The sequence below is a fragment of the Cricetulus griseus genome, chromosome 3, assembly GCF_003668045.3.
Source record: "Cricetulus griseus strain 17A/GY chromosome 3, alternate assembly CriGri-PICRH-1.0, whole genome shotgun sequence".
Taxonomy (NCBI): Eukaryota; Metazoa; Chordata; class Mammalia; order Rodentia; family Cricetidae; genus Cricetulus; species Cricetulus griseus.
In genome coordinates, this window is record NC_048596.1 from 254,762,563 (window position 1) to 254,787,142 (window position 24,580).

Consider the following 24,580-nt stretch of genomic DNA (forward strand, 5'->3'; position numbering starts at 1 on the left):
AAACCCACATGAAGTCTTTTTTTTTTTTTGGTTTTTCGAGACAGGGTTTCTCTGTGTAGCTTTGGAGCCTATCCGGGCTCTCGCTTTGGAGACCAGGCTGGCCTCAAACTCACAGAGATCCGCCTGGCTCTGCCTCCCTAGTGCTGGGATTAAAGGCGTGCGCCACCAACGCCTGGCTCCACATGAATTCTTAAGGCCTGATTTATGAAAGTGTTTATTTGTCAGTGTTATGAGACAGTCTCATCATAACTGAGATGTTAGGCAAGGAAAAGGCACACTCAAGTGTTTGTCGTTTAAATCAGAAACCGGAACTCACAGAACATAGTTCCTCTGAGAAGTCTAACTGCTCTGGAGGTCTTCACAGCTTTGCTTTTCTGGATACGAAGTTCATGATGGCATTAATGCATTCCTCTGACAGCCACCTTGCTTTGAGGGTAGTGCACTCTTCAGCATTAACTGCGTGGAGCTTTTCCTTCTCATTGTTTCTGATTAATTCTTTGGAAATTCTCATGGACTGATGGAACAAAACCAGCAATAAGTTATTCCAACAGGAAGAGGATTAGTCCATTCTTGCTGTCAGATTTTAATAAGACATGTAAAAAGAAAGTACACCTTTAATGTACACAGATGTGACTCTACTAGTTGTTGGTGATAGGTCTGTTATTGTACATTTCTAAACAGCCTGAGATGGATACAAATGTTCTGTTTCCAGGATCACACACTTAATAGCTGTTGGGAGCCAAAGACCTCAGGGCTTGGCATGACATCCTAGGCCATTCTTGGCCGGCCACATAATTGTGTATTAACCTTTACATAACATCCATCTCCTTAGAACCTCAGCTCAAGAAAAGAAACAACTTGATCCAGTCCTCCACCCCCAGGCTCAGTCACCTAGGCAACCCTTCCTGGACCTCTTACTCATGAACCCTTTACCCTGCCAAACATCCTCTTTGTGGCTTCCTAATATCCTGCCTATACCAACACCTGGTGCACAAACAACCCATTCTACCCCTCCCCATATCCTGCTCTACTGACTATATAAGCTAGCCTGAGAAAAATAAAGTTTGCCACTTGATCAGAATCCTGTCTTGTGGTCATTCTTTCTGCGTCTCTTGTCCCCATTCCCTTTTCCTGACTCTCTTGCCCCAGATTGACATCCTGCAGGTCAGGACAAATAGCAAGGGCATAAGAGCAATTAGCCGCTAGCTACTACCTATACCATCCAAAGTGCTATAGTGTGAGGGTCCCCAAATACAGTCAGCCTCCTCACCTCCCACCTGAATTCCAAAGTGAGTGTTTACTGGCACACTCCTGAGTCATCCCCATGAAGGATCTCCCATTTGCCCTCGTAGTGCAGAAATGAAACATCTGTCAGGTAAGTTCTTTTTAAAAAGAGTCACCATTCCCAACATTATGGTAACTTTTAATACAAAATCCAGAGTTACTAAATACATGACTTGTCTTTTTAGGATGTGTCCTCGAGGCTAAGGCACATTTTTTTCCCTTTTGGAAATGATTTCCACATCCCCACAAGTAAAAACCAAATACTAACATTTGGTGGGAGCTTCGCATATGCTCTCAACCTGGTCCAGACCTCTTTCTCAAAAGTGCTGTCAGGAAAAACTTCAGAGACAAGGCCTTGAGCCCAAGCCTCTCTTGCTGTGAGCTTCTTCCCAAAGAGAAGCATCTCAGTTGCCTGCAATGCAAAGCGAGATGTGACCCTACCTTAATAAAGGCTTCAGTTGACTTTAGAATACCCAGCTTTGGGAGACTCAGGTGCATTCATAGCTTTTAGGTTGTCTGTCTTTCACAGGACCTCCCTGGACAAGGCTTTTCAAACAGCTGAGACCATAACTGTTTCTGTCTCTAAAGAGGCTAGAATGGCAGCCGCTTCTGGGAGGGTCTGCACCTGGTAGTTGAGTATGGGAAGCTCAGGACAGAAAAGACCTGAACCCATAGTAGCTATTAAACATTGCAAATAATAACAAAAGGGGACAGGGCAGAAAAATTGCACTCATAATGCCAACTTTCAGGCATTCAGACTCCATTCCCTTACTGGCTGTCCTAATGGTTGTACTCTAACCATCTTCTTTTCCTTCAGGGGTACTGAAATGACTCCTATGAGACTGACTGGACGGGACAGGGGGATAGCTTATAATGCATTTTCATACAGACCAAGGCCAATGCGCAAATGTGCTTTCTATTGTTGCATTTTCTCTTCAAAAACCATAAATTCCAAATGTTCTAACTTTGAGGAGCTGGTTCTGCTTAACTTTCCAATGCATAAGAGATTAATAACTCAGGCTCTGTGATCTGAACACCATGAAGTTAAAGAAGTGTATGTACAGATAATATATATGTAGGGCACATGAGTGATATTCACAACAAAAAATCTAATTGTCACCAAACAGGTTCTCTTACCGTATTGAGATTGTGACCGATTTCTGCTTAGCCTTTCTCTCTGTCCTTCTGCTGTCTAGTCCCTGGAGCCATGCCACAGAGGACAGAGAACTAGATTTGCCCTAATAGAGAGTTAGACCTGAGTAGCCAGTGGGCCACCTTGGGAGTCTTAACACAGCAGAACAACTGGTGAAAGATAGCTCTGACTGGGAGTCACAGGGGCTATGACTACATGGGGCTGCTAAGAGCCTGCAACTTCTGGCACTTCACATGGTCCCAAAGAGAGGATGTCACCATGTCACTCATCCACATTCTTAGGTGTCTCTGAGCTGATCACATCTGTAAAGGCTTCCCAGTCCTGGGCCTTCAAGGAATGTCACACAGCTGCATAGGACAAGGCCTTGTGCTGCCACCAATGATCCAGCTCTAGGTCTCCTGCTTTCAGACACTGTCTCTATATTAGAAATTGCAGAGAAAGTGTCCTGATCCTTTCCTTATATCAGATCTCCCCTTAGCTGGGTTCTTCCATGTTGCAGAGCAATTAACCATTCTGCAAGCTCTGCCCAAGGGAAAGAAGACAGAGTACAGGATGACCCTGGCAACAAAGAGGACACATTCACTTTCAGTTTTTTTCTAAGTTACCTTTGCTGAGCCCATCATCTTTGGAAATGTGTACGAAGAACATGCTTCTGGGCTCTGACCGAGGTGGCTGAATGGAGTATGAAATGTTGCCTAGTTGGGATAGAGGAAGAAAAGTAAAGCATTTAAAAATTGCTATTTGATTTTAAATTCGAAATTGTGCATTTGTGTACTTGGATGGATTTCTCTATCTCGCCTGGTCCCTTTTCTAGAATATTACATGGAATCCTATATACAATAGACCCTTGTTTCTTGCTCCTGTCACTTGGCATAAGGTTTGGGAGTCACTCATGCACTGCAAACTGGTATCCTCTTTGTCATTATTGCTGCTTTTACCATGTGTGTGTGCCATCATTTGTTGACCTATCTGGCACTTACTACTTTTACGAATGCTTCCAGTATTGTGGCCATTATTAGTAGGGTCAGTGACAACCATGAACTTGTTTGATATAATACATACAATTCCCACTTGTCAATAATATCTCAATGAAGCTGAAAAGGTCCTTTTCAGATTTATTCTACCGAAAAAGAAGGAGCTGTGAATTAAGTGGCTGTATGATCAACATTCCACATTGAGAGCCCCACCTGGTCCATGTCAGATTCAGGAGAACATGTAGCCCAATCATGTCACTATGTGCATAGTGGGGTGTTACGTTTTCAGTTTATATGTCCTATATGACTAAGGATGTTGAGAATACATTTGTATACTTACTAGCCGTGTGTAGTAGCATCTTAGGTGAAATAACTGCTAGCATGTTTCCTACTATTTTTCTTTCTTTGTTTTGTTTTTTGAGACATGATTTCCTTGTGTAGCCTTGGCTGTCTTAAAATTAGTTCTGCAATCTAGGCTGGCCTGGAACTCACAGAGATCTGCCCCCAAGTGTTGGGATTAAAGGTCTGCACCATCCCTGCCTGTAATTTCCCACTATTTGAAAAGTTAAATTATTTGCCTTCTTATTTTTGAATTGTAAGGGTTCTTTATAGACACAGGTTATAAGTAAGGATCATTCAAAGAATTTTTACTGGTCTGTGGCTTATCTTTCCTTTTAAATAAAAATAATGTTTTGGATAAAGGGTCTTTATCCAAATGCAGCACAGGCTGGCCTCAAACTTGGATCAGTTCTCTTGCCTCAGCCTTGGGGAAGAGTGCTGGGATACAGGCATGGGCTTTCATATGCTGCCGGCCTTTTGCAGGTGGGTGAGGGAGGGTGTGGAAGGGGATCTCATGCTGTCCAGGCTAGCCTTGTTATGTAGCCAAAAATGACCTTGAATTCTTGACAGTTTACACACTCTTGTCCTCAAGTCCTACGATTGTATCTATCTACCATTACACTCAGCTGCCTCTGCGTCACAAAAACTTTAAGTTACATTTATTTATTTATATGTATATGTGAGCACTGGAGCAAATGCATGTACATGTGAAATGGGTCAGAGGTCAATTTGTTGCAACTGTTTTTCTCCTTCCACTATGTGAAACCCTGGGATTAAAGGTTTATGTTGTTGTGTGGGCTAGTTTGATGTCAACTGCACACAAGCTATGGTAACCTGAGGAGGCAGAACTGTGCTTGAGTAAATGCTCTCATAATGTGGGTCTGAGGCAAGTCTGTAGGGTCATGTTTTGAGTAATGAGTGATGTGGGAGGGGTAATCCCACAGGGAGTAGTGCCACCTCTTGCCTGATGGTCCTGGGTGGTATAAGAAAGCAGACTGAGCACACCATTAAGAGCAATCGAATGGCCTGGTGTTGGTTGTGTACACCTTTAATCCCAGCTCTCGGGAGGCAGAGGCAGGCGGATCTCTGTGAGTTTGAGGCCAGCCTGGTCTACAGAGCAAGTGCTAGGACAGACTCCAAAGCTACACAGAGAAACTCAAAAAAAAAAAAAAAAAAAAAAAAAAAAAAAAAAAAAAAAAGGCAAGCCAGCAATCAGCACTCCTCCATGGCCTCTGCCTCTGCCTCAGATCCTGCTCCAGGTTCCTGCCCTGACTTCAATGATGGACTGAGATGTGGAAGTGTAAGCCAAATAAACCCTTTCCTCCCCAAGTTGCTTTTGGCATGGTGTTTCATGGTAGCACTAGAAGCTCTTAAGACAGTTGGCACACTCAATAGAAAGTACCTTCACTGGTTAAGAAATCTTGCCCAGCCCCTAGAGAAGCAGGCTATTTTTAATGCTCTCTTTCATAGTTTGAAGAACCAGATTGTTTCATTTCTTGTATGCTATTTATTTCTCCTCAATATCCATTTTTCCACTAGATTTCTGATCCATTGCTTTATAGATATACTTTAAAAATATTTTGAAGTGACCAGCTTTTGTTGGGTGAGTTGAAAAAATGTTTTCTAAATCTTTCATTTGTGTTGGTTTTACCCCAGGGGTCTTCTGGCTGGCTTCAGATTCTACTTTAGTTTCAATATTTGTGGTTTAGGTGATAAACATGTTCATTTATTTCTATGATTAAGAAAAAAATAGTATAAAACAGGTTCTTACTCTATAGCCCAGATAGGCTGGCCTCAGTCTAATGACACTTTTCCTGCCTCGGCTCTCTAAGTGCTGGATTTATAGGTATAAGCCAACAAACCCATCTATTTATATGTTTTTTTGATGAATAACAAATATATATGAAGGCAAATTACTTCTATAAGTAGACAAATACTTAATTTCCAATAGTAAGACATAGTAATTATTTTAGGGGATATTTATGAGAATATATTCTTTCACTTTGTATATAGAATATTATATATATGTATATATATATATATATATATAATCATATAAATAAAAGGTGAAATACTCTCGTTATTATAATTTTTTTACCCCAGAAACCTTGATCAAGAAAACATACTTCAAGAATATAATCAAACAACATAGCCTCAAGAATATAATCAGAGAAGCATCCACACCTAAGTTACCATAAACATATGAACTTGACAAGGAGAAGTTATTACAATGCTTATTTCCAGAGATAGAATGGTGGATACATTTAAAGTCTGAGGCTCTAGCAATGGCTTATTAAAGGCTTTGGGACAATCCCTTACCCTCCCTGTCACATTTTCCTCTATTTGTAAACCTATTAAGACCTCACAGGGCTGCTGTGTGTATTGTGCAAAATATATATATATATATATATGTGTGTGTGTGTGTGTGTGTGTGTGTGTGTGTGTGTGTGTAATGTGTATCAACAGAGCATCTACAAATTGTGAGCACACTAACACTCATTTGAACATGGAAATGGTCCATTTACTGATAGAGAAGCTACTAGCATTTTTAGCCACTAGCTGTATTGAAGACAAGTGTCCATCATTGACAAAGGCATAGTAATGGGTATTTTAATAGGGTTGAACATGAATCCCTTCTTCAATACAGTATTTGTTTATGAAGAACATAAAACCCTGGGGAATCTCTTCAGTGGTTAACCAGGAAATTTTAGCACCCCCTAAGGAGAAGACACCAGAGGAACCCAGGGCTAATGGTCTATAATTCTGGTGTAACCACTAAGATAACTGTTCATCACATCTGTGTTTACTATAACAGAACTCAGAATCACCCTAGGGTTTCAGCAGCCAAACCCTAACTTATAGAAACCATATGCTAGCATTGGTTTACATCTGAGTGATGAAATGAATGATTTTCCCTAATTAATAAATTTTATGATGCATATTTAAGGTAGATAATACATTAGTATGATATGTATGTATACACACATATATACAGTAAAATTGCTGCTTTAGTGAAACTAATGAACTGGTATATTCACATTCCAGTAGAGCAATAATTTATTCATTTGCCAAAGTTCTTGAATACATTCCATTATTATTGACTACAGTCCTCACACTGCACATTAGATACTTTGACACCATGTATCTGCCACTGTGTCTCCTTTGACCAATATGTCCCTAATCGTCTCACCCCCTCCCCCATCATCCTTTAGATTAATATTTCTTAAATGTCCTGGGGATCCAATATAGAGACTTTAGTTTACTAATCAACACATCCATTCACATTTTTTAAAAACAAATTCTTTTCTTTGTATTTTATATATTTTTAGAAATTTTAAGTTTGACCACTACAGAAATATACTATGGTAAGAATAAAAAGAAAAATACAAGTCAGACACGGTGTAATACACCTTCAATTCCAGTAATTTGGAGGCAGATGCAAAAGTATCTCTGAGTTAGAGGCCAGCCTGGTCTTCCTATATAGTTGAGTTCTAGGCCAGCTAGTATTACACACTGAGACCCTTATATTCTCTCTCTCTCTCTCTCTCTCTCTCTTTCTTCATCTCATACACTCACACTCACACACATACATGCACACACACAGAGAAGCTAAATAGAATGGTAAACACAAGACTGACGTGTATGAGGGCTCAGAATTTCTCAGGACTTTAAGTTTTCTTATCTGCAAAGGAGGGAGAGAAGTGAATGACCAAACTCCATTCTTGGTCTAGAAGCCTAAATACTAGGCTTCCTGAACTAGGAAAAGAGGATCAAGCAAGCTGCACAGAAGTTATGGCCTCTCCTACAAGCTTTCAAACATATCCTGAGCATTTTGGAGTGACATAAAAACTGAAAATTGAACAGCTTTGTACTCTGATTAAAATACAGAACCACTAGAGTTGGGGCAATGTTCACAACAATATTGGCATTTAGAAAAATGAATTAACAATGAAGGAAAAACATAAATTGTCAAATTATACTAAGTCTTTAAGAACTATCTAAATTACTGCATCCTACCAAAGTCTTATTTTGCTTCCTGTTGCTGGGATAAAGCACTGAACAAAAGCAACTTGGGGAGGAAAGGGTTTGTTTGGCTTACACCACAACTGAGGATCACCTGCACAATAATAGTGCTGTCCACAGTAGGCTATGCCCTCCTGAATCAACCATCAATCAAGGAAATGCCCCACAAATATGCCCATGGCCCAATCTGAAGGAGAAAAATTCCTCAGTTGAGGTTCCCTCTTTACAAGTAATTCTAATTTGTGTCAAGTTGACAAAAAGCTAACCAGCACAGCCACTAACCCCTTGTAATATACTCGTGATAGCCACAATAAAGGAGAATGAAGTACTCAGTGCTTGACCTATGTTTGTGGAAGGAGACTTACCTTGTCAGATGCATAGACAGCATCAAACAGCCCCAGAAGGGTGACGGCGATTCCTACAGCTGGGCCATTTACTACTGCAACCAGAGGCTTGGGAAAGTCTATAAAACTGTTCACAAATTCCCTACAGAAATGGAAGTAGAAAAATCATTAAACATCCCAAAGCAGCACCACTAACTATAGAAAGGAATGCATAAATCTGATATGACATCACTCTATAGGGCCACTGCCCCAGATTGGCCCAGTGTCACTATAAATGTCACCTAATGGAATATCAGGTCATGACTCCTACAGGCTAAGGCCAGTTCAAACCTTGGGCACTGAGTTCAGGACTATGGGCCAGCTGTGACCTGAGAGATCAAGGTGGGCGACTGCATATTACAGCAAGGGGGACTAAGAAACTTGGCAGAACTAGGACAGGCAGCCAAAGCCTCAAACCTCCTTCAATACCTTCCAGGACTATTTCCAGTGTGCAGCCCACATCACAGGCACTCTCTATTCACCCTTCTGCACAAGATCTCACTGACCTCTTCCTCCTATTTCTCTCCGTACACTTCCCAGCCCACCTCATGTAGAGACAGGATAAAGAGGGGATACAGATGAGGAATTACAATTAAGTGCATCAGCACAGACAAATGATGTGTTAAGAAAGAAAAATCTTGTGGGGATGAGGAGATGACTCATTGGCTAAAGCATTTGCCACATAAATGTGAAGACTGGACTAGAGGTTGAATTCCCAGAATCCCTGTAAACTCTGCAGGGTGTGGAGGCCTACTTGTAATTGGCTCCAGAAGACAGAGATGGGAGCCTAGAACAAGCATATGAGTGAACTCTGGGTTTGAGAGATCTTGTTTCAGTGAATAAAGTCAAAGAAATGCCTGCTAGTCTTATGTCAACTTGACACAAGCTAGAGTCACTTGGGAAGAAAGACCCTCAATTGAGAAAATGCTTCCATAATATTGGGCTACAGCCAAGTCTGTGGAGCATTTTCTAAATTAGTGATTGGTGGATTAAGTGGGCCCAGCCCATCCTGGGTGGTGCCACCTCTGGGCTGGCAGTCCTGGATTTTATAAGAAAGCTGGCTGAGAAAGCCAGGAGGGAGTAAGCCAATAAGCAGTCTTCTCCATGATCTCTGCACTGGTTCCTGCCTTCAGGTTCCTACACTTGTTTCCTTTGATGATGGACTGTGATATGGAAATGTAGCGGGAATGAACCCTTTCCTCCCCAAAGGTTTTGGTCATAGTGTTTCGTCAAAGCAACAGAAACCCTATTCAAAAAAGCAATGAAGATTTCTGACGTAGAACTCAGAATCCACGTCCACATACATGCAATTCATGCACACAAATATGCTCACCACAAAACAGACATACAAAAGTTGGGGAAAAAAGAATTAACACTCTAGGACCAAACACACGTCACTCTTACCTCAGTACCACAGCACCCTGGTTAGCCGCCTCCTCCATTCCACCAGCAGCACTAGTAAAGTTAGTTAGGTCATTCCCACTGCAGTAGTAGTCACCAGCTCCTGGGAACAGTCAATCAGCATAGCTATGATTCCTTAACATACCTACCCATACTAGAGCAGATGTGTATCTGCTGTGTGCAGGGCTCAGCCAGGCACCAGTAGAACACTAGTGAGTCTCATTTACACAGTGGGGACTAGGAAGGCATGGGTGTTAAAGAACATATGCAAATGGAGACTTGAAACATGGCAGATGGACATGTGGTCTGACTATGGAACAGAACTGGCCTATGAGGGTGCTTAGGGTGGAGCTCTCTCAGGAAGGCACAGCTGGACCGAGATCCGAAGAACAGGCAAGGCCAGCAGAGATGGGACAGTGTAAATGAGGTTCTGTGTCTGAGATTTCCAGAGTCTGAAAGAAGACTGAAAGAAGAGCCTCCAGGGCTGAAGCAGAGAAAGAACAGGGTTCAGGGGGAGTTCGTATAGTCAAGATGAGTAGACAAACTGTGTGGGACTGTCGATAGATTCCAATAAGAATAATCACTGTCTGTATGTTAAGAATCACTGAAATGGTGTGTTTATTATGGTATAGTTTGCCTACAGTGAAACTGTGACTTCTTAATGAGTTTTTTTTTTTTTTTTTTTGAGATAGGAACTCAAGTAGCCCAGGTTGGCCTCAAATTTCTCATGTACCTGAGGATGACCCTTAGCTGCTGATTTCTTGCCCCCACCTACTGATTGCCAGTATTTAAGTCTTATGTCACCATGCCCAGGATGGGGATCAAACCCAGGGCTTCCTGCATGATAGACAAGCACTCTATCTCAGGCTACTTCCCTAGCACTGTTAAATAGTTTTGGAAACTGTGAACACTGGAGTAATCCCAGGCCAAAAGAAGACACAGTAGTTCTCCATTTATGCTCATGAGATACATGCCAAGTTGGTCCACAAATCCCTGAAACATGGGATGGTACCAAGCTCTATAGTATGTACCTTGTTTTTTCCTTTCCAGTTGATCCTCCATACCCTCAGGTTTTATATGTATGGGTTCAACCAACAGAAAATATTTCAGGTCCAAAACCAAAAGCATCTGTACTGAACATTCACAGACTTTTTTTTTTCCTTGTGAATGTTCCTTCCTCAACAATATAATGAATGCTGACATAGCATCACTCTGTGTTAGGCATTAGAAGACACCCAGAGGGGATTCAAGATCCTTGGTCTGTGTGGGCATTCTCTGCAAATACCATGTGATTTTACACAGGGAATGTGAGTATGAAAAATTCTATATTGATGAGAGTTATGGAACTAATTCCCAGAGGATGCAGAAGGGAACTGTATTCACATACCTATGAGGAAGTTCAATACATGGAATAGGTAAGACATTTAGAGTAACAAACTTTAATAATATCAATATACTATATAAAACATACTGCTAATTTTCTAGAAACTTATACTTATTTCCAGACCAAGGTTGATGACACATAACTGAAAATCTGGGAGGCAAAAACCACTGAAAGGAGCATTCAATTAAGAGGGGCTGACACCTCAGAATGTTCCAGATGCTCTTTGTACCCTGCCATCCCCCCTGCCTGAGGCAGTCATGTTTAGACTTTATCAGCTGAACTGAGAAATATACACTCTTTCATTTCATGAATTTCACCAGGCCATTCCATAAGAATCATCCACATCTTTGCACATATGAAGCATTCATTTCTTTTCTTGCTGAGAAGATTTCTACAGATAGAAATATTGGACAGAGGAGTTGTTTTCGGTTGTGGCTCTTGTGAACCAGACAGCACGAGCTTTACTTCGTTAGTCAGGTTGGGACTTATGATTCATCAGGATTAATTATCAAAGAGCGGTTTTATCATATGCATGATAACATGGTGCATTTATAAATCAAACCACTGAAGCTCTGGAAGAGACCTGCAATCAATATCAGTTCTCTACCTAGCAAGAGACTCCCTAAAGTAGAAACAGAACAAGTCTGTGAAAATGGTCTTACCTGTGAAAACAGCTATGGCTGAGTTGTCTGTGCTGGCATTTTTAAGTGTCAGTATGATCTCCTTATACATCTATGTGAACAGGAAGATAGGGAAAAGAACAATAAAAACGAGATCCATCATCCAGTGGCCTGAGCCACCGTATCTGTCTGCAAGCCTTCTCTCAACACAGTCCCAAAGTAGCTGGTTTTTTTTTTTAACTTATTTATTTCAGTTTATATATGTGAGTGTTTTGCCTTGTGTATGTTTTTGCACCGCATAGTACCTGGCACTTTTGGAGGTCGGCAGTGGGTGTCAAATCCCTTGAAACTGAAGGTACAGATGATTGTAAGCCACCCTGTGGGTCGCTGGGAAGTGTAAGAGCCTCGAGTGCTCTTAAGCACTGAGCCATCTCTCAAGCCTCAGTAGTTGTATTTTAATGATTAAAAAGAGGCTGCCTGAGAGGATTTCCATTTCTCTGACAATTGCTGGGTGAATATGATGTACAGGCACTATTATAGATGTAACCACTTTGTTCCATAAGTGAGCAAGAGAGACATAGTCCTTGAGCTTTGGCTGGACAGTTACTGTGCTCCAATGGGGATGGGGTTAGGGAAGAGCACGGGGTAGCCCACAACTTGCTAGAACTGTTGAGGTTGCTATAGCAGGCGAGAGGGAAGGTGGCTGAGAAAACCAGCCCTGAAGCAGCATCTCAGCTGTGGCTTCAAGGAAGGGGAAGTGTCCTGGGCAGTCCGGGAAGCCATAACTAACACAGAGGCTTGATTTCTGAGACTCTGTGCTAGGATGCAAAGGCACTGGCCCTGAACATTTCTGTAAGTCTTGAAGTAGTTTTAGTTTTCAAAGTTAGTACAGATTTTACTTTAATAAGATTCAATGCAGGAAAGAGTTATGAGGAGGGTGGGTGTTTCTAAAGACACTGGAAAAATAGAAGCATATATTGAATGTGTGAATCATGATGTGACTGCTTCCCTCAAGGAAGGGGACAGGAACTAATCCCTGAGAATTACAGCATAGGAGACAGCAGTCAAGGTGATTGGCTAGGGCCAGGGTCAGGAAAGAGATGGATCAATTTAGATTCTCCTGCTTACCAGCTATAAGAACTTACCAAGTTACTTCTCAACCTGCTGAGCTATTTTGTTAAATAAGAGTGTCAGGGTTTTCTGTTCAGGAAGTCCCAAGTTTTGCCATTACAATATGCAGATGTCCCCTGCTTACACAGAAGTAACTCAGCACAAATACAGAGGTCTCAGAATTAAGTCTCTGATCAATTGGAAGGCACACAATCAACTTTCCAAGATTCTTAAGGCTTCTATTAGGCATGCTGTCCCACACTGCAGATGGCAGTCTTGACCCCCAGTTCCCTTCCAAGTGTCTGATAAACCCCCTGTAATCAGGGGGAGGGGCTGAAGTGATTAACTGATCATCAGCATAGTTCTAGAGGAAATTCAAAATAACCCTGTGAAGCAGCTCACTCAAGCAGGGTTATTACTGCTCTGCTGCAAATAAAGTCTCTCTCTAAGCTCTCCCTACAAAGAATGGTCCATAACCATGGAAAAGACTCAGGGTTTACCATCCCCTTTGAGGCTCTCTGTGCATCTCTATCAGTTCTCTTTCATTTGTACTGATTTATCAGATTTGTGCTTCCATTCATAGAAAAGCTTCATTGCCTTCTGAATATGAAGAACCTACCTGAAACTCTAAACTTCTCAACAGTGGGCAACTCTACTGAATTAAGCCAGAAACTCTAAATTTCTTCCACAAAAATAGGAATAATGCTGAAAATTCTACAGTTGCATGAGTGAAAGAAATAGAAGAAAAATGTGTTTATGCCCTGAGCATCACCTCAAATGTTAAAGCATTCTTTTTGGCGGGCCGATTGAGCATGATCTTCGTGATGCCATCTTCAGAGGTTACCACAATGTCCTTAGACTCCTGGACCTTCTCATCAGCTCCACGCTTTCCCTGGCTAGAGGCTTCAGATGAAGGACTCAGACTGGACACCAGATCCACATAGTTTTGCCTGGCAGTTTCCTGAGGATGACAAAGAACTCAGTCTTTAAAATAGCAATTTGAGAACCATACTATGCTAGTAAACACCACTATACAATAAAGAGCAGAGCTTTTGATTGAGGTACATCACATATGGGAGGGGGTGACCCATATGTGTAATGCCAGCCCCTGGGAGGCTGAGGCAGGAGGATTATAGAGTTCAAGGCCAGTCTATGCTTTAGTAGTGAGGTTTCAAAGGCTCTAGTAAGGCCTAGTTAATACCAGTAAACTTACCTTTGGCAAGTTGCCAAGGGAATTCCATGCTTCCCACTTGGCTTTATTGACAAGGTCAAACACACCCGGCTTAGGCACATTACAGGGTCCATCCGTGGCCTATAAAGAGCACAGAGGTAATTAATATGGAAGAGAAAGCTTTTGAGGAAGTAGTTCTCAAAACCTAAGAGTTCATCAATTTTGTAATCCTGACCTGTTGTCACAGGAAGTGAAAACACTGAGCCAATTTTCAAAGTCACAGAACATTTGGAAAGTCCACACAGTATTCTAAAGTCCCATCTATGAGGATAGAACCAGATATTGAGTGGTAAACTCCTGCTAACTGCTCAAAGGGCTATAGTTGGTGCAATAGGGATGGGGTCTTTAGTTCTTGGTCCCCAGGAAGCTTAGCTGAGTGCCAAGAAAACTAATTTTGTTTGAGGGTAGGTGGAGTGGGTATCCTGAAATGAATAAAATACCCCATTCAGCTACTTCTTAGAAGTGATTTTTAAACAATTTAAAATTTATTAATTTTGTCATAGAGTTAATTAGCAGAGGACAGAAGAGGCTTGACAATCACAGGTAGTGGAGGCCCTGACTCATACATACAATGCTGCCCATTAGAGTCAGCATCCTGGCAGTTACAGGGAACCTAATCCACAAAGAGCTGCTCTTCCCTCTGCCAATGGAAACCTAAGGACCTGCTGGGGAATACAGTAGCTTCTATTTGTTCCTAGTCCTTACATTTCTCCATCCCAACTGTTGACTGTCCTACCTCCTGACAGACCTCAAAGCTTAGGGCTGAGCAGTTTCCAGATCACCTCAGTTCAAATCCACTAGAAAGACTCACAGAGCCCCTATAAGCTGTGGTATTCATAGTTATAGTTCCTCACAGGGAAAGACAGAGACTTAAATAAGCTGATGGCAAAAGCTCACAGGATAAAGTTCAGAGGCCAAGCCAATGTGACACTCACATTGTCTTTTCCCCAAAAGTCAGGAAGGGGGAATGAATACCCCAGACTGATGGATATATGACAATACACGTGGAGTGCTGCCAATGAAGAAACTCTCTACAGCTTCCATGTCCAGGCTTTGCTAGAGCCCTAACCCATGGCCAAAGTTGTCTATCCTGAGCCCACCCTGCACCCTAAATCCACTGCTAGACTCTCTGGGCAAACAAAGATGCTTGTACCAGGCACGACAGTTCATGGGGTTAAAGAATACCCCTAGTACTTGAGGGCAAAGACTGTTGGGGCAAGTAAAATTCTTGAATGTACACATCCATTTTCTTAGCTAGGGTCTCTATTGTTGTGATAGAAATACCATGAGCAGAAGCAGCTTTGGAGGACTGGGTTTATTTCAGCTCGCAACACTCAGGTCTTAACTCCATCAGTCACAGGAGTCAGGGCAGTAACTGTAGACAGGAACCTAGAGACAAGAACTGAAGCAGAAGCCAGAGGGAATGCTGCTTACTGGCTTGCTCAGCATGCTCTCTTATACATCCCACATCAAACATTAACCAAGAAAATGCCCAATAGATTTGCCTATAGGCCAGTCTTACTGAGGCATTCTCTCAATTGAGAGTCCCTTTTCCCAAATGACTCTAGCTTATGTCAAGTTAACAGAGCAAAACAACCATGACACTCACATGAAGAGACACTCATACTAATCACCTAGTAGAAATGATAAAAATAATAAATGATAACATAGGAGTCCAAGGCAGCAGACATGAGTGAAGTCTTTGCCATTACAACCTTTAATTCCTCAATGGTTATAAAAAATTTCAAACATTCACAGAGTTATAGTATCCAATTAATCAAACAGCTGTTAAATTTTACCTTATGTGCTTCACCTATTTTTTGTTTATTATATTTGGTTTCAAACATCCCGAACACCACATTATTTTACCCTTAAATACTTACTATCGATTTCCTCGGACCACCAACATTTTATTATATAATCATGGCACCATTAACAATACCCAGGACATCACTAAATAACAGTTGGTAAAACTCAGTCAATATTCAAATTTCCCCAATTGCCATGAAACACCTTTACAGTGAATTACTCTAATTAGGAAGGCCTCAAAAGCAGGGGCCAAACATGAATATGAATATTGTCTCTGTCAAATCTCTATTCTGGAGCGAGCAGAGGGTCTACTCTGTTCTTTAATAGCATATCAAGACCTAACATAAAAAAAGCAAACCAAAAGCCTGGCGGTGGTGGCGCAAGCCTTTAGTCCCAGCACTCGGGAGGCACAGGCAGGCGGATCTCTGTGAATTCGAGACCAGCCTGGTCTACAAGAGCTAGTTCCAGGACAGCCTCCAAAGCCACAGAGAAACCCTGTTTCGAAAAAACAAAAACAACAACAACAAAAAAGGCAAACCAAAGCCTGCATCACACAGCCCAAAGGGGTGTCAGCCATGCAGCCCAACCATTCAAGCTGCCTGTTAGAAACATGGATTTCAGGAATCATTTGCATAGAATGTGTTTAAATAACATGAGACCTCAGGCTATTACCTGCTTATACAGTGCGTAGAGTTTTAGCTTCACTTGGTTTCCTGGGTCCTGCTTCAAGAGTTTCACTTGGTTCATTGCATTTTCAAAGTCCTGCTGACTGGCTCTCATCGTTGGTCTGCCCAAGTGCACCTGAGCCACTGGGAACCTAAAGACCTGCAGGAGACTACAAACAGTGGTTTCTATTTGTTCCTAGCCCTTCATTTCTGCAGCAGAATACCGATTGGTTCCAAGCCTTATTAATCACAATGGCATGCTTATCTGCAATCTTTTCTCTAAGTAAGCAACTTCCCACAGACTGGTACAAACTTATTCAAACGAAATGTAGGTTTTGCCTTTTGAGAAAGTCGCTCATGCCACCTCTTTACGGCAAGCACCAAGTTCCAGACTTTGCTCCTGATGAGCAGGTTCTTTGGGCTGTAACATATTGGGTCATTCTGTCCAGCCACTTCTCTCAACACAGTGAGCCGATTGTTTGAAACCCACGCAGCTGATAAGGGACTGGAAGTGTGTGGCGCTCAGCTAACTAGCAAAGTCGGGCACAGTGTCACATTAGCCAAGGCACTGAGAGCCCTAGGAAGTTCCCGTCTGGGCCTGCAGGCATGGGCTCCACTAGAACCAGAGCTCGCAATTTTCCCAGGCCGGCAGAAGTGGTCAGAGCGCATCCATCCTTACCCTTCCGGATTCAGCAGAGAAAGGACATTCGAGGTCACTCTTTAGAGCTTTCTCGCTGGGAAACCGACAAAGGAGTATCCTGCTGTCCTGCTAGCCAGACCAGGTGACAGAGCGGGCGGCTTCTCGGGCGAGCGACAAATCCCGCCGGCAACTTTGCGCCAGACAGCCGAGGCTGCAAGCTTACCTCGGACACCAGCACCGCGCCCGTCTCAAGGTCACTGCCGCCATGGCTAAATGCTCAGGACAAAATGAGCTCTGAGGCTGCTGCCGCCATAAATAGATGCACAGGACGAAATGAACCCTGAGGCTTAGGCCCAGTAGAAACTGCAGGGTGAGACCGGGAGGGGGCGGAGCCAGGTCTGAGCTATGGGCGTAGGCGGAGCCAGGGTGTGAGCTCCGGCAGTGCGACGAGCCCCGGACAATATGGCGGGGAGAGCAGAGCCGAGCCAGGATGTGAGCCCTGGGCAGGGGTGTAGCTGACCACTCCTTCAGAGTCGATAATGGGCAGGTTTCGGGGGAGGAGCCCAGAATTTCTGAACCCCGTCCAACTAGGCACATAGGTGACTGGCACAGGATCTGGCAAGGAGGGCTGGAAACAGGGCTCTGGGAATTTTAATCAGAGAGCCCAAGCATGTTCATTTAGAAACTGGACCGTTTCTCAACATGATCAGTTAGGAGCACATTCCCGAGCACGCTCAGTTTTAGGTCATGGAACATCTATTTAAAAAATTAAATGGACAAGAATGCCCCGGACATGCTTATCTTGTACAATAAAGTTTAAGCTGAACATGGAAGGCCACTGTGTAAGCTGTGTTAATGTAGGCATTTGCCCCTGAAGGTGTCTGCCTTGCTTAGCAGCTAAGAGTACTTGGAGCAGAGGCCCTGTCCTGTAAACACAGTGTCTGACTGGAGACTGGGGTGGGGGTGGAGCTGGGGGTGGGGAAGTTCTCAATGAAAGGGAACCACTGTGAGTTGGGTAGCACTCTAAACATGAGGATCACTGCGTCCATACTAAGGAGTTTGGACTCTGTGCTAAGAATACTAGAGAGCTAATTGGTGGGGCTAGAGAGTTGACTCAGCTGTTTGAGAACATTTGTTGCCCTTGCAGAGGACCTGGGTTTGGTTTCCCCCAAACTACATAGTGGCTCATAAGCATTTGTAACTCCAGGTCCAGGGGAACAGAGCCCATCTTCTGACCTCTGCAGGCACCAAATGCACAGACAGTATACATAGATACAGGTATGCAAAATCAGCCATACATAAATAAATAGACGAAGTTAAATAAAAAAGTTAAAAACATTTTTTTTTTAAGATCCAATTGGCATACTTTTGATCTAGCTCACAGTGCAGTCAGAGTTACCCAACCAGGATCCCCTGAGGGTGTTCTTTCTGCACATAAGAATGACAGAATCCTCAGCATCTCACTCAGAGCTCTACTTGCCACTCTGTTGTAGGACAAGGGTCTCCTGGTTCTTATGAAGATCTTGGGGGAAAGTGTCTGGTTAAATTAGATCCTACCTTAGAGGCGGATTGCAGGGACCAGTGTTGCCCTAGAAGGGATTTGATAAAGAACCCCAGGCCTATTGGTCACAAGAGCCAAGGAAATGTTTCAAGCCACACTGAATCTTGGGAGTTCTACTTCGCTGTATATGCTCAGTATTTTGGAAGATGTTTCTTGAGATGTAGAATGGAACCTATGATTCATGAACCTGTCAGTTTTTATTTACAATTTTAAAATCTCATTAGATCATGTTATTATCACGGCATATAAAATTTTACCACATATAGTGCCGGGAATGATATTAATTATGTTCAATCAATAGCGAAAGCTAGAAATCTGAGAACAGCCTGAATCCCTCTGTCTCACTGCTGGCTCCCCTCTATGGATCTGTTGTCTGCCATAGCAGTTTCTTGGCTTCATCTCCCCCTCCCCCACTTGACTCAGTCTTTCTTCAGGTCTCACTGTTTCTGCATTGCTCTCACTTGACCAGCACTGACTGGGTTTCTCTGACTCTCACCTCTGCAGCCAGTTATCCCTCTGCTCCCTTTCTGATCTCCCTACACTGCAAACCTGACCGCTGGGGTTTGAACTGTGCCCCAGAGTTCTTGTTTGGGAAACATCTCTCAGTTCCTGTGTGGATGGCTTTGGAGGTCAGACCTTTGAGTAATGACTAAGGTGAGACATTAACAAGGAGCACCAAAGCCCTGGTCAGTTGCCAGAACCTTGACCATTAGACTTCCCAGCTTGCAGAATGGCGAACTGGCTTCTGTTGTCTGTAGTTTATCCAGCTGGTGGCTTTTGGTGGTAGAAACATAAAATGGACCAAGACACTGACATGACTCACAACATTCTCTTGATCTGTCCTCTGTCACTGGAATCTTGTGTGGGTCCCTTTGCCTAATAAGTAAACCCAAATCTCTTAGTGTGACACACAAGGCCTTTGAGATTTGGCCCATAATGTCTAATCATCTCTCGTGCTTGCCCTTTCCATTTCATTCACTCACTCATTCATTTATTTATTATGTTAGTTTGTTTTTTTTTTTAATTAGTCTTGTATGTATCCTGGGCTGGTCTCAAACTTGGTGATCCTCCAGCTCCTGCCTCCTGAATTCTAGGATTATAGTCTTGCACCATGGTGTTCAGGTCTTCGTTTTTTGTTTGTTTGTTTGTTTTGTTTGTTTGTTTTTTGTCTAAAAGAATTAATTTTCAGGCAAAATCTCACAATAAAGGCCTTTGTTGAACTTGTGTTGATCCTCCTGTCTCAGTCTTGGATTGCAAGTAGACATCTCTGCCTGTTCTTTCCATTTGGAAATGGGGTGCCCAGCCTCTGTGGGACTCTGAAGCTCATGCTTTCTCAGGTTTTACGTGACCCCCTCATTGGTTCCAGTCTCCTCCTGTGACCCTACTCTCTCCAGAGCTTGTCTGTTTCCTAGGACAGATGTCACTAAGTTTATTTCAGGCTAGCAATTTGTTCAGGCCTCACCTGCCCTGTATGAAATGCCGATTCCCATCTCTGGACACCCTGCTTGACAGGAAACATTGTAGATATTTGTTGTGGGGATTTAGACCAACTATGACTTTCTCAGAGACTGTGTGAAAGGACATCAAGAACTTTAGTTCTGTGTCCTTGCCCAGGAGTGGATTTGGAAAGTCCAGTCTGACTGGAGCCAATGCCTTGAAGGAGGCAAGGTTGCAATTTCTGGAGACAGGACTGGGCTGTGGTTATCAGTTGTAACACAGCTATGGTTGCTATATCTTGTGTTCTTTTCCCCAGCATTATCTGATTAACCCCCTGCTAATATTACATAAGATGCTGAATTTCTTAATAAACTTTCTTGTATCATCAGCTCATATAAGACATCCTAGTCCCAGGGATTGCTTTTGCATTCATTTCTCAATTTCTGATCTTCCTATTTAACACTTTTCGCTTTGGGACTCTTATTCCTGAAGGTTCAGGTCAGTTTGTTGCGTGTAAGTGACCTGTTAAAAGTTCTGTCTGGCCTTCGTGTCTCCACATGTGATGACAGCTTTGGGCCCATTGCCACCTTTTCGGTAAGCTGTCAGACTGTGTTCACTGGCATGACTTTATGCTTACAGGTGTCTCTTTTTCAGTGAGTCACAGCACAGCAAAGGAATTGGACTTTTGCCAGGTTCCTATAGTGAAAGCACCAGGGAAAGTGGTACCAAGAAAATTTATATTCACATATAATTGCAGGGCGAAGGAACCTATTATGACTTCATTAGTCACTAAAGAGTCTGCGTACCCTTTGTTCTTCTCCATGTTTTCTGCTTCGGTTTCATGATGCTGCTTGAGATGATTAAACCTGTGTATCTCTAACAGAACCAGCCAAATTTATGCTTCGGTCTGTCTTTCCAGTCCTCCCTTATCTTTCCCCTAATCTTTTGTTGTTGTTGTTAGACGGAGTCCTGTGTATTCCAGGCTTACTTCAAACTCTACTTATCTGGGGATGACCTTGAACTAACTGATGCTTCTGCCTCCATTTTTCAAATGTTGGGATTATGAGCATCACTGAGGACTGAATCCAGGCAAGAACTGTACCAACTGAGCCACACCCCCAGACACCCCACTACCATTCTTTTGTTTTGTTTCATTTTAAGGCAGAGTTTTACTAAGTAGCCTGGGCTGGCCTCAAAGCCTCCTTATGCTGCAGCCTTACCAGTGTTAGAGTTACAGGTGTGCACCACACCCAACCTCCTCTTTCTCTTGTTCTTTTGATCTCCTTTCTTCTCTTCTTCCTTATCTCATTTCCTGTCAAATCAGGGTCCTTCCATGTAGCCCAGGGTGAGTTCTAAAACAGACAGGATTGTTCAGTCTTTCTGGGATTGCAGGTGTATACGCTATGTTTTTCTTTTGCTTCATCTTTTAACAACCTGCCCCCTCCACAGGGTGTTCTAAGTCTAAAGAGGGACCTTGGTAACGATCCCCTCCTTTATCATCTTCATGGATTCAGGTGCAAAAGAATGAATGTGTCTTTAACACTAGTACCCAGAGGTCAAGGGCTGATAGCTTTTGATGAAGAAAAAACAGAGATGAGAGTTATTGGTAAGAGCATCCCCCCTTTGTAGAAGGGCTCTTGACCATGTGTTAGTGTAACCTCATCTGCCTCATAATCCTCCTTCATGCCCTTAAGCCCCTGAAGATGGAGATCTGAGGCAGGAAAGACTGCTGTTTTCCTCAGGGCCTGTCACTGGCAGCTGGATTGAACCCGATGCAGCTAACTGGGTGGCAGCCTGCTGAGCATCCATCCTCAAGGATGCAGGGTGCTCATCTACTTGAGAGTCAGAGTAAATCCTTCACAACTCAGGGACCTCTACTCAGGAGACGAGAGTGTCCCCTAGACTCATTTGCAGGGTGAGTGAGAATGAAGCAGCTAGTGATTTTAGTGATGAAGCAGAAAGAGAAGAGGACTTGAGTAGAGTCAAGAATCTACAACAGGGGAGGTTTGTCCCTTTGTGCCTCTGCAGTGACTGTGTGTGACTCCAGGACCTTGAGGCTAATAGCTGTAACTGAGTTTAGATGTCAGGGACAGTGCTTGCTACTGTGATTCCTGTCTTAGCTACAGAATTCTCTCTTGAAGAGGAGACTGTAAGGTGCTCTGTGCTCTGTGTGAAGCTTGAGAAGGGTGGGCTAGTAAAGAGAAAATGTTGGTCAAGGGGTCCTAGATCACAGGGAGTGTGGACTAAGGCTTAGGCCATAAGCCTTGTTAAGTAGTCTTGTTTGAGATGCCCTCAGAAAGGCCAGCACAGCTCCTTTTGCAGGCTGTGGAGCTCATTAAATAGAAGCTCCAGGGTGTCAGCCAGTGAGATGGAAAGTAGAACCAGGGGGGTGTGAGGAGGCTTCTAGAGGCTGCCCTTTCTCAGTCCTGTTTCCTAGTGAGCTGTCCTGCCTCAGGCCACCAGGAATAAATCTATTTCCTTCTGATTCTGTCTGTCTCCCTGGTTTTCAGGATAGCAGTAAGCAGCCCAGATTCTGAAATCCAAGTAACACAATTAATTACTAAGCATTCGTTACAGAATCATCTTGTGTCTACTTTTTTATCTGGTCAGGCTGTGCATCGGGGTCCCACATCAAAACACATGTACTGCTTGAGTATTAACAAAACTTATGCTCAACAATTACCCTGGAATACTTTTATGTAGCAAAGAAATTTCCCTTAAGTATGATTCTCTAGAAAAATTGCAAGGGCTAGTCATTACATTTGAAAGTCTAGATTTTTTTCCCTAATCATCCATTTTTTTCTGATCTATACAAAGTTTAGTGTTCACTCTATTCAAATATATTAAAAAATGAGAATGATGGCTACAGTTTGTGATGGCTTGATGAGAATGGTGTACCAGTCTTTTTCTTTTGGGCCACCAAACAGCTCCCAAATCATGACACAGAGACTAATTATTAGTTTTGAATGCTCAGACTAGCTTAGCCTCATTTCTGGCTAGCCCTTTTAATTTAAACTAACTTGTTTCTCTTTATCAACCTCAGGGCTTTTATCTTTCTTCCTTTTATTTATCTAGCTTTCACTGTTTCTCATATCTGGCTGTTGGCTACCTGGCTTCTGGCCCAGGGCATCTCCCTCCTCTCCTCTCTTCTTCTCTTGTTCTTCCCTCTCTCTGTAACCTAGATTTCTCCTCCCACTTATTCTCTCTGCCCACCAGTACCACACCTATCCTTTCTCTGCCTAGCTACTGACCATATAGCTCTCTATTAGACCAATCAGGTGCCTTAGGCAGGCAAGTTAAAACAAATGCAACACATCTTTACATAATTAAACTCACATCCTTACATCGTTAGACAAATGCAGCATAAACAAATGTAACACATCTTTACATAGTCAAGATAATATTCCACAAAAGATTGGTCTCCATATATCTGAGTACTCGGACTCTCATTGGTGAAACCGTTTGGGAAGGATGAAGAGGTGTGGCCAGCCTCATTGAAGGAGGTATTTCACTGGTGATGGATGGGCTTGAGGTTTCAACAGATTGGTACTTCTCCCAATATGTTCTCTGCCTCCTGCTTGCTGTTTGAATGTGAGCTTCAGTTTCTACTTGAATTTCTGCCCCGATTTTGTTTCATGATGGACTGTGACTGGGAAATGTAAGCTGAAATAATCCCTTTCCACCTCTAAGTTGCCTTTGGTCACAGTGCTCATTACAGTAGGAGGAAAAAAGCAAACTAGAATACTAATTTAATTTTTTTTCAGCTATTTCAGATGGAATACTCTCCCTAGTGTGATTTTCTGTGAGTTCATTGTTGTTGTGTGTGAAGACTGATGGTTGTTATATGTTGATTTTGAATCCTGCAAATGTTCTTATATTGTTTATAGTTCTAAGCTGTTTCTGGTAGAGGATAAAGGATCTTTCAGTTATACAACCATGTCGTTTGAAAAGAGGGATAATTTGACTTCTTCTTTTCCCTAATTTTATCCCCTGTATTTGAGCATTACATTGAATAAGAGAGGTGATAGTGGATATCCTTTCTCATTGTTGACAAGTAGAAAGTGATTTCAGTTTTCCCCATATAGGATAATATTGAGGAAATGTTATTGTACATGTTATTCACTACTTTGAAGTATATTCCATCCATTCATTCCTTGATGGACTGTGGATAAATTTTTTTTTTTTTATTTTAAGCACCTGTGGAGTTTTGTGGGAGAGAAAGTCAGCACTCATCTCATATCTCTCAAGATTTTAAGCCCTTTCATAAATCTAATGGCATGATTCACTGAGATGTCATGGGAAGCCAAATGGAATCAGTGTATTAAAGTGTTGCTATCAATCACGGGCAAATAGGACAAATAACTCATTAACATGATTCATGAAAGGTGATTTATCTGCTATTCATCTGCCACAAGCATCTGCTTCCAGCAGGTGTTGGCAGCATTGACAAGGCTGGGATATTGGCAACACTCATTCATTTGTTTGTCAATCATGGTCCCCAGAAAGTATGTATTGATCATCTCTTGGGTGCCAGGTATTAGCAAAGAACACTGGAGTAAAGTTGAG

At 42.6% G+C, this 24,580-nt stretch overlaps 1 protein-coding gene across 3 annotated transcripts in view; it reads right to left on the reverse strand.

Annotated features, from left to right (window-relative positions):
* Window positions 1-197: 197 nt before the first annotated feature.
* Window positions 198-24,580, reverse strand: part of Eci2 (enoyl-CoA delta isomerase 2) — a 29,280-nt gene continuing 4,897 nt past the window's right edge. Inside the window, exons 1-10 of one of the 3 annotated variants that reach the window (XM_027409261.2) lie at window positions 17,240-17,473; window positions 16,384-16,546; window positions 13,885-13,983; window positions 13,444-13,632; window positions 11,604-11,673; window positions 9,561-9,660; window positions 8,139-8,259; window positions 3,043-3,132; window positions 1,553-1,696; window positions 198-514 (exon numbers count right to left, since the gene is read on the reverse strand). In XM_027409261.2, coding sequence (XP_027265062.1) covers window positions 359-514; window positions 1,553-1,696; window positions 3,043-3,132; window positions 8,139-8,259; window positions 9,561-9,660; window positions 11,604-11,673; window positions 13,444-13,632; window positions 13,885-13,983; window positions 16,384-16,546; window positions 17,240-17,283 — 1,176 coding nt within the window. In that variant the 5' untranslated portion in view covers window positions 17,284-17,473 and the 3' untranslated portion in view covers window positions 198-358. The other 2 variants (XM_027409262.2, XM_027409263.2) reach the window with 2 other exon arrangements.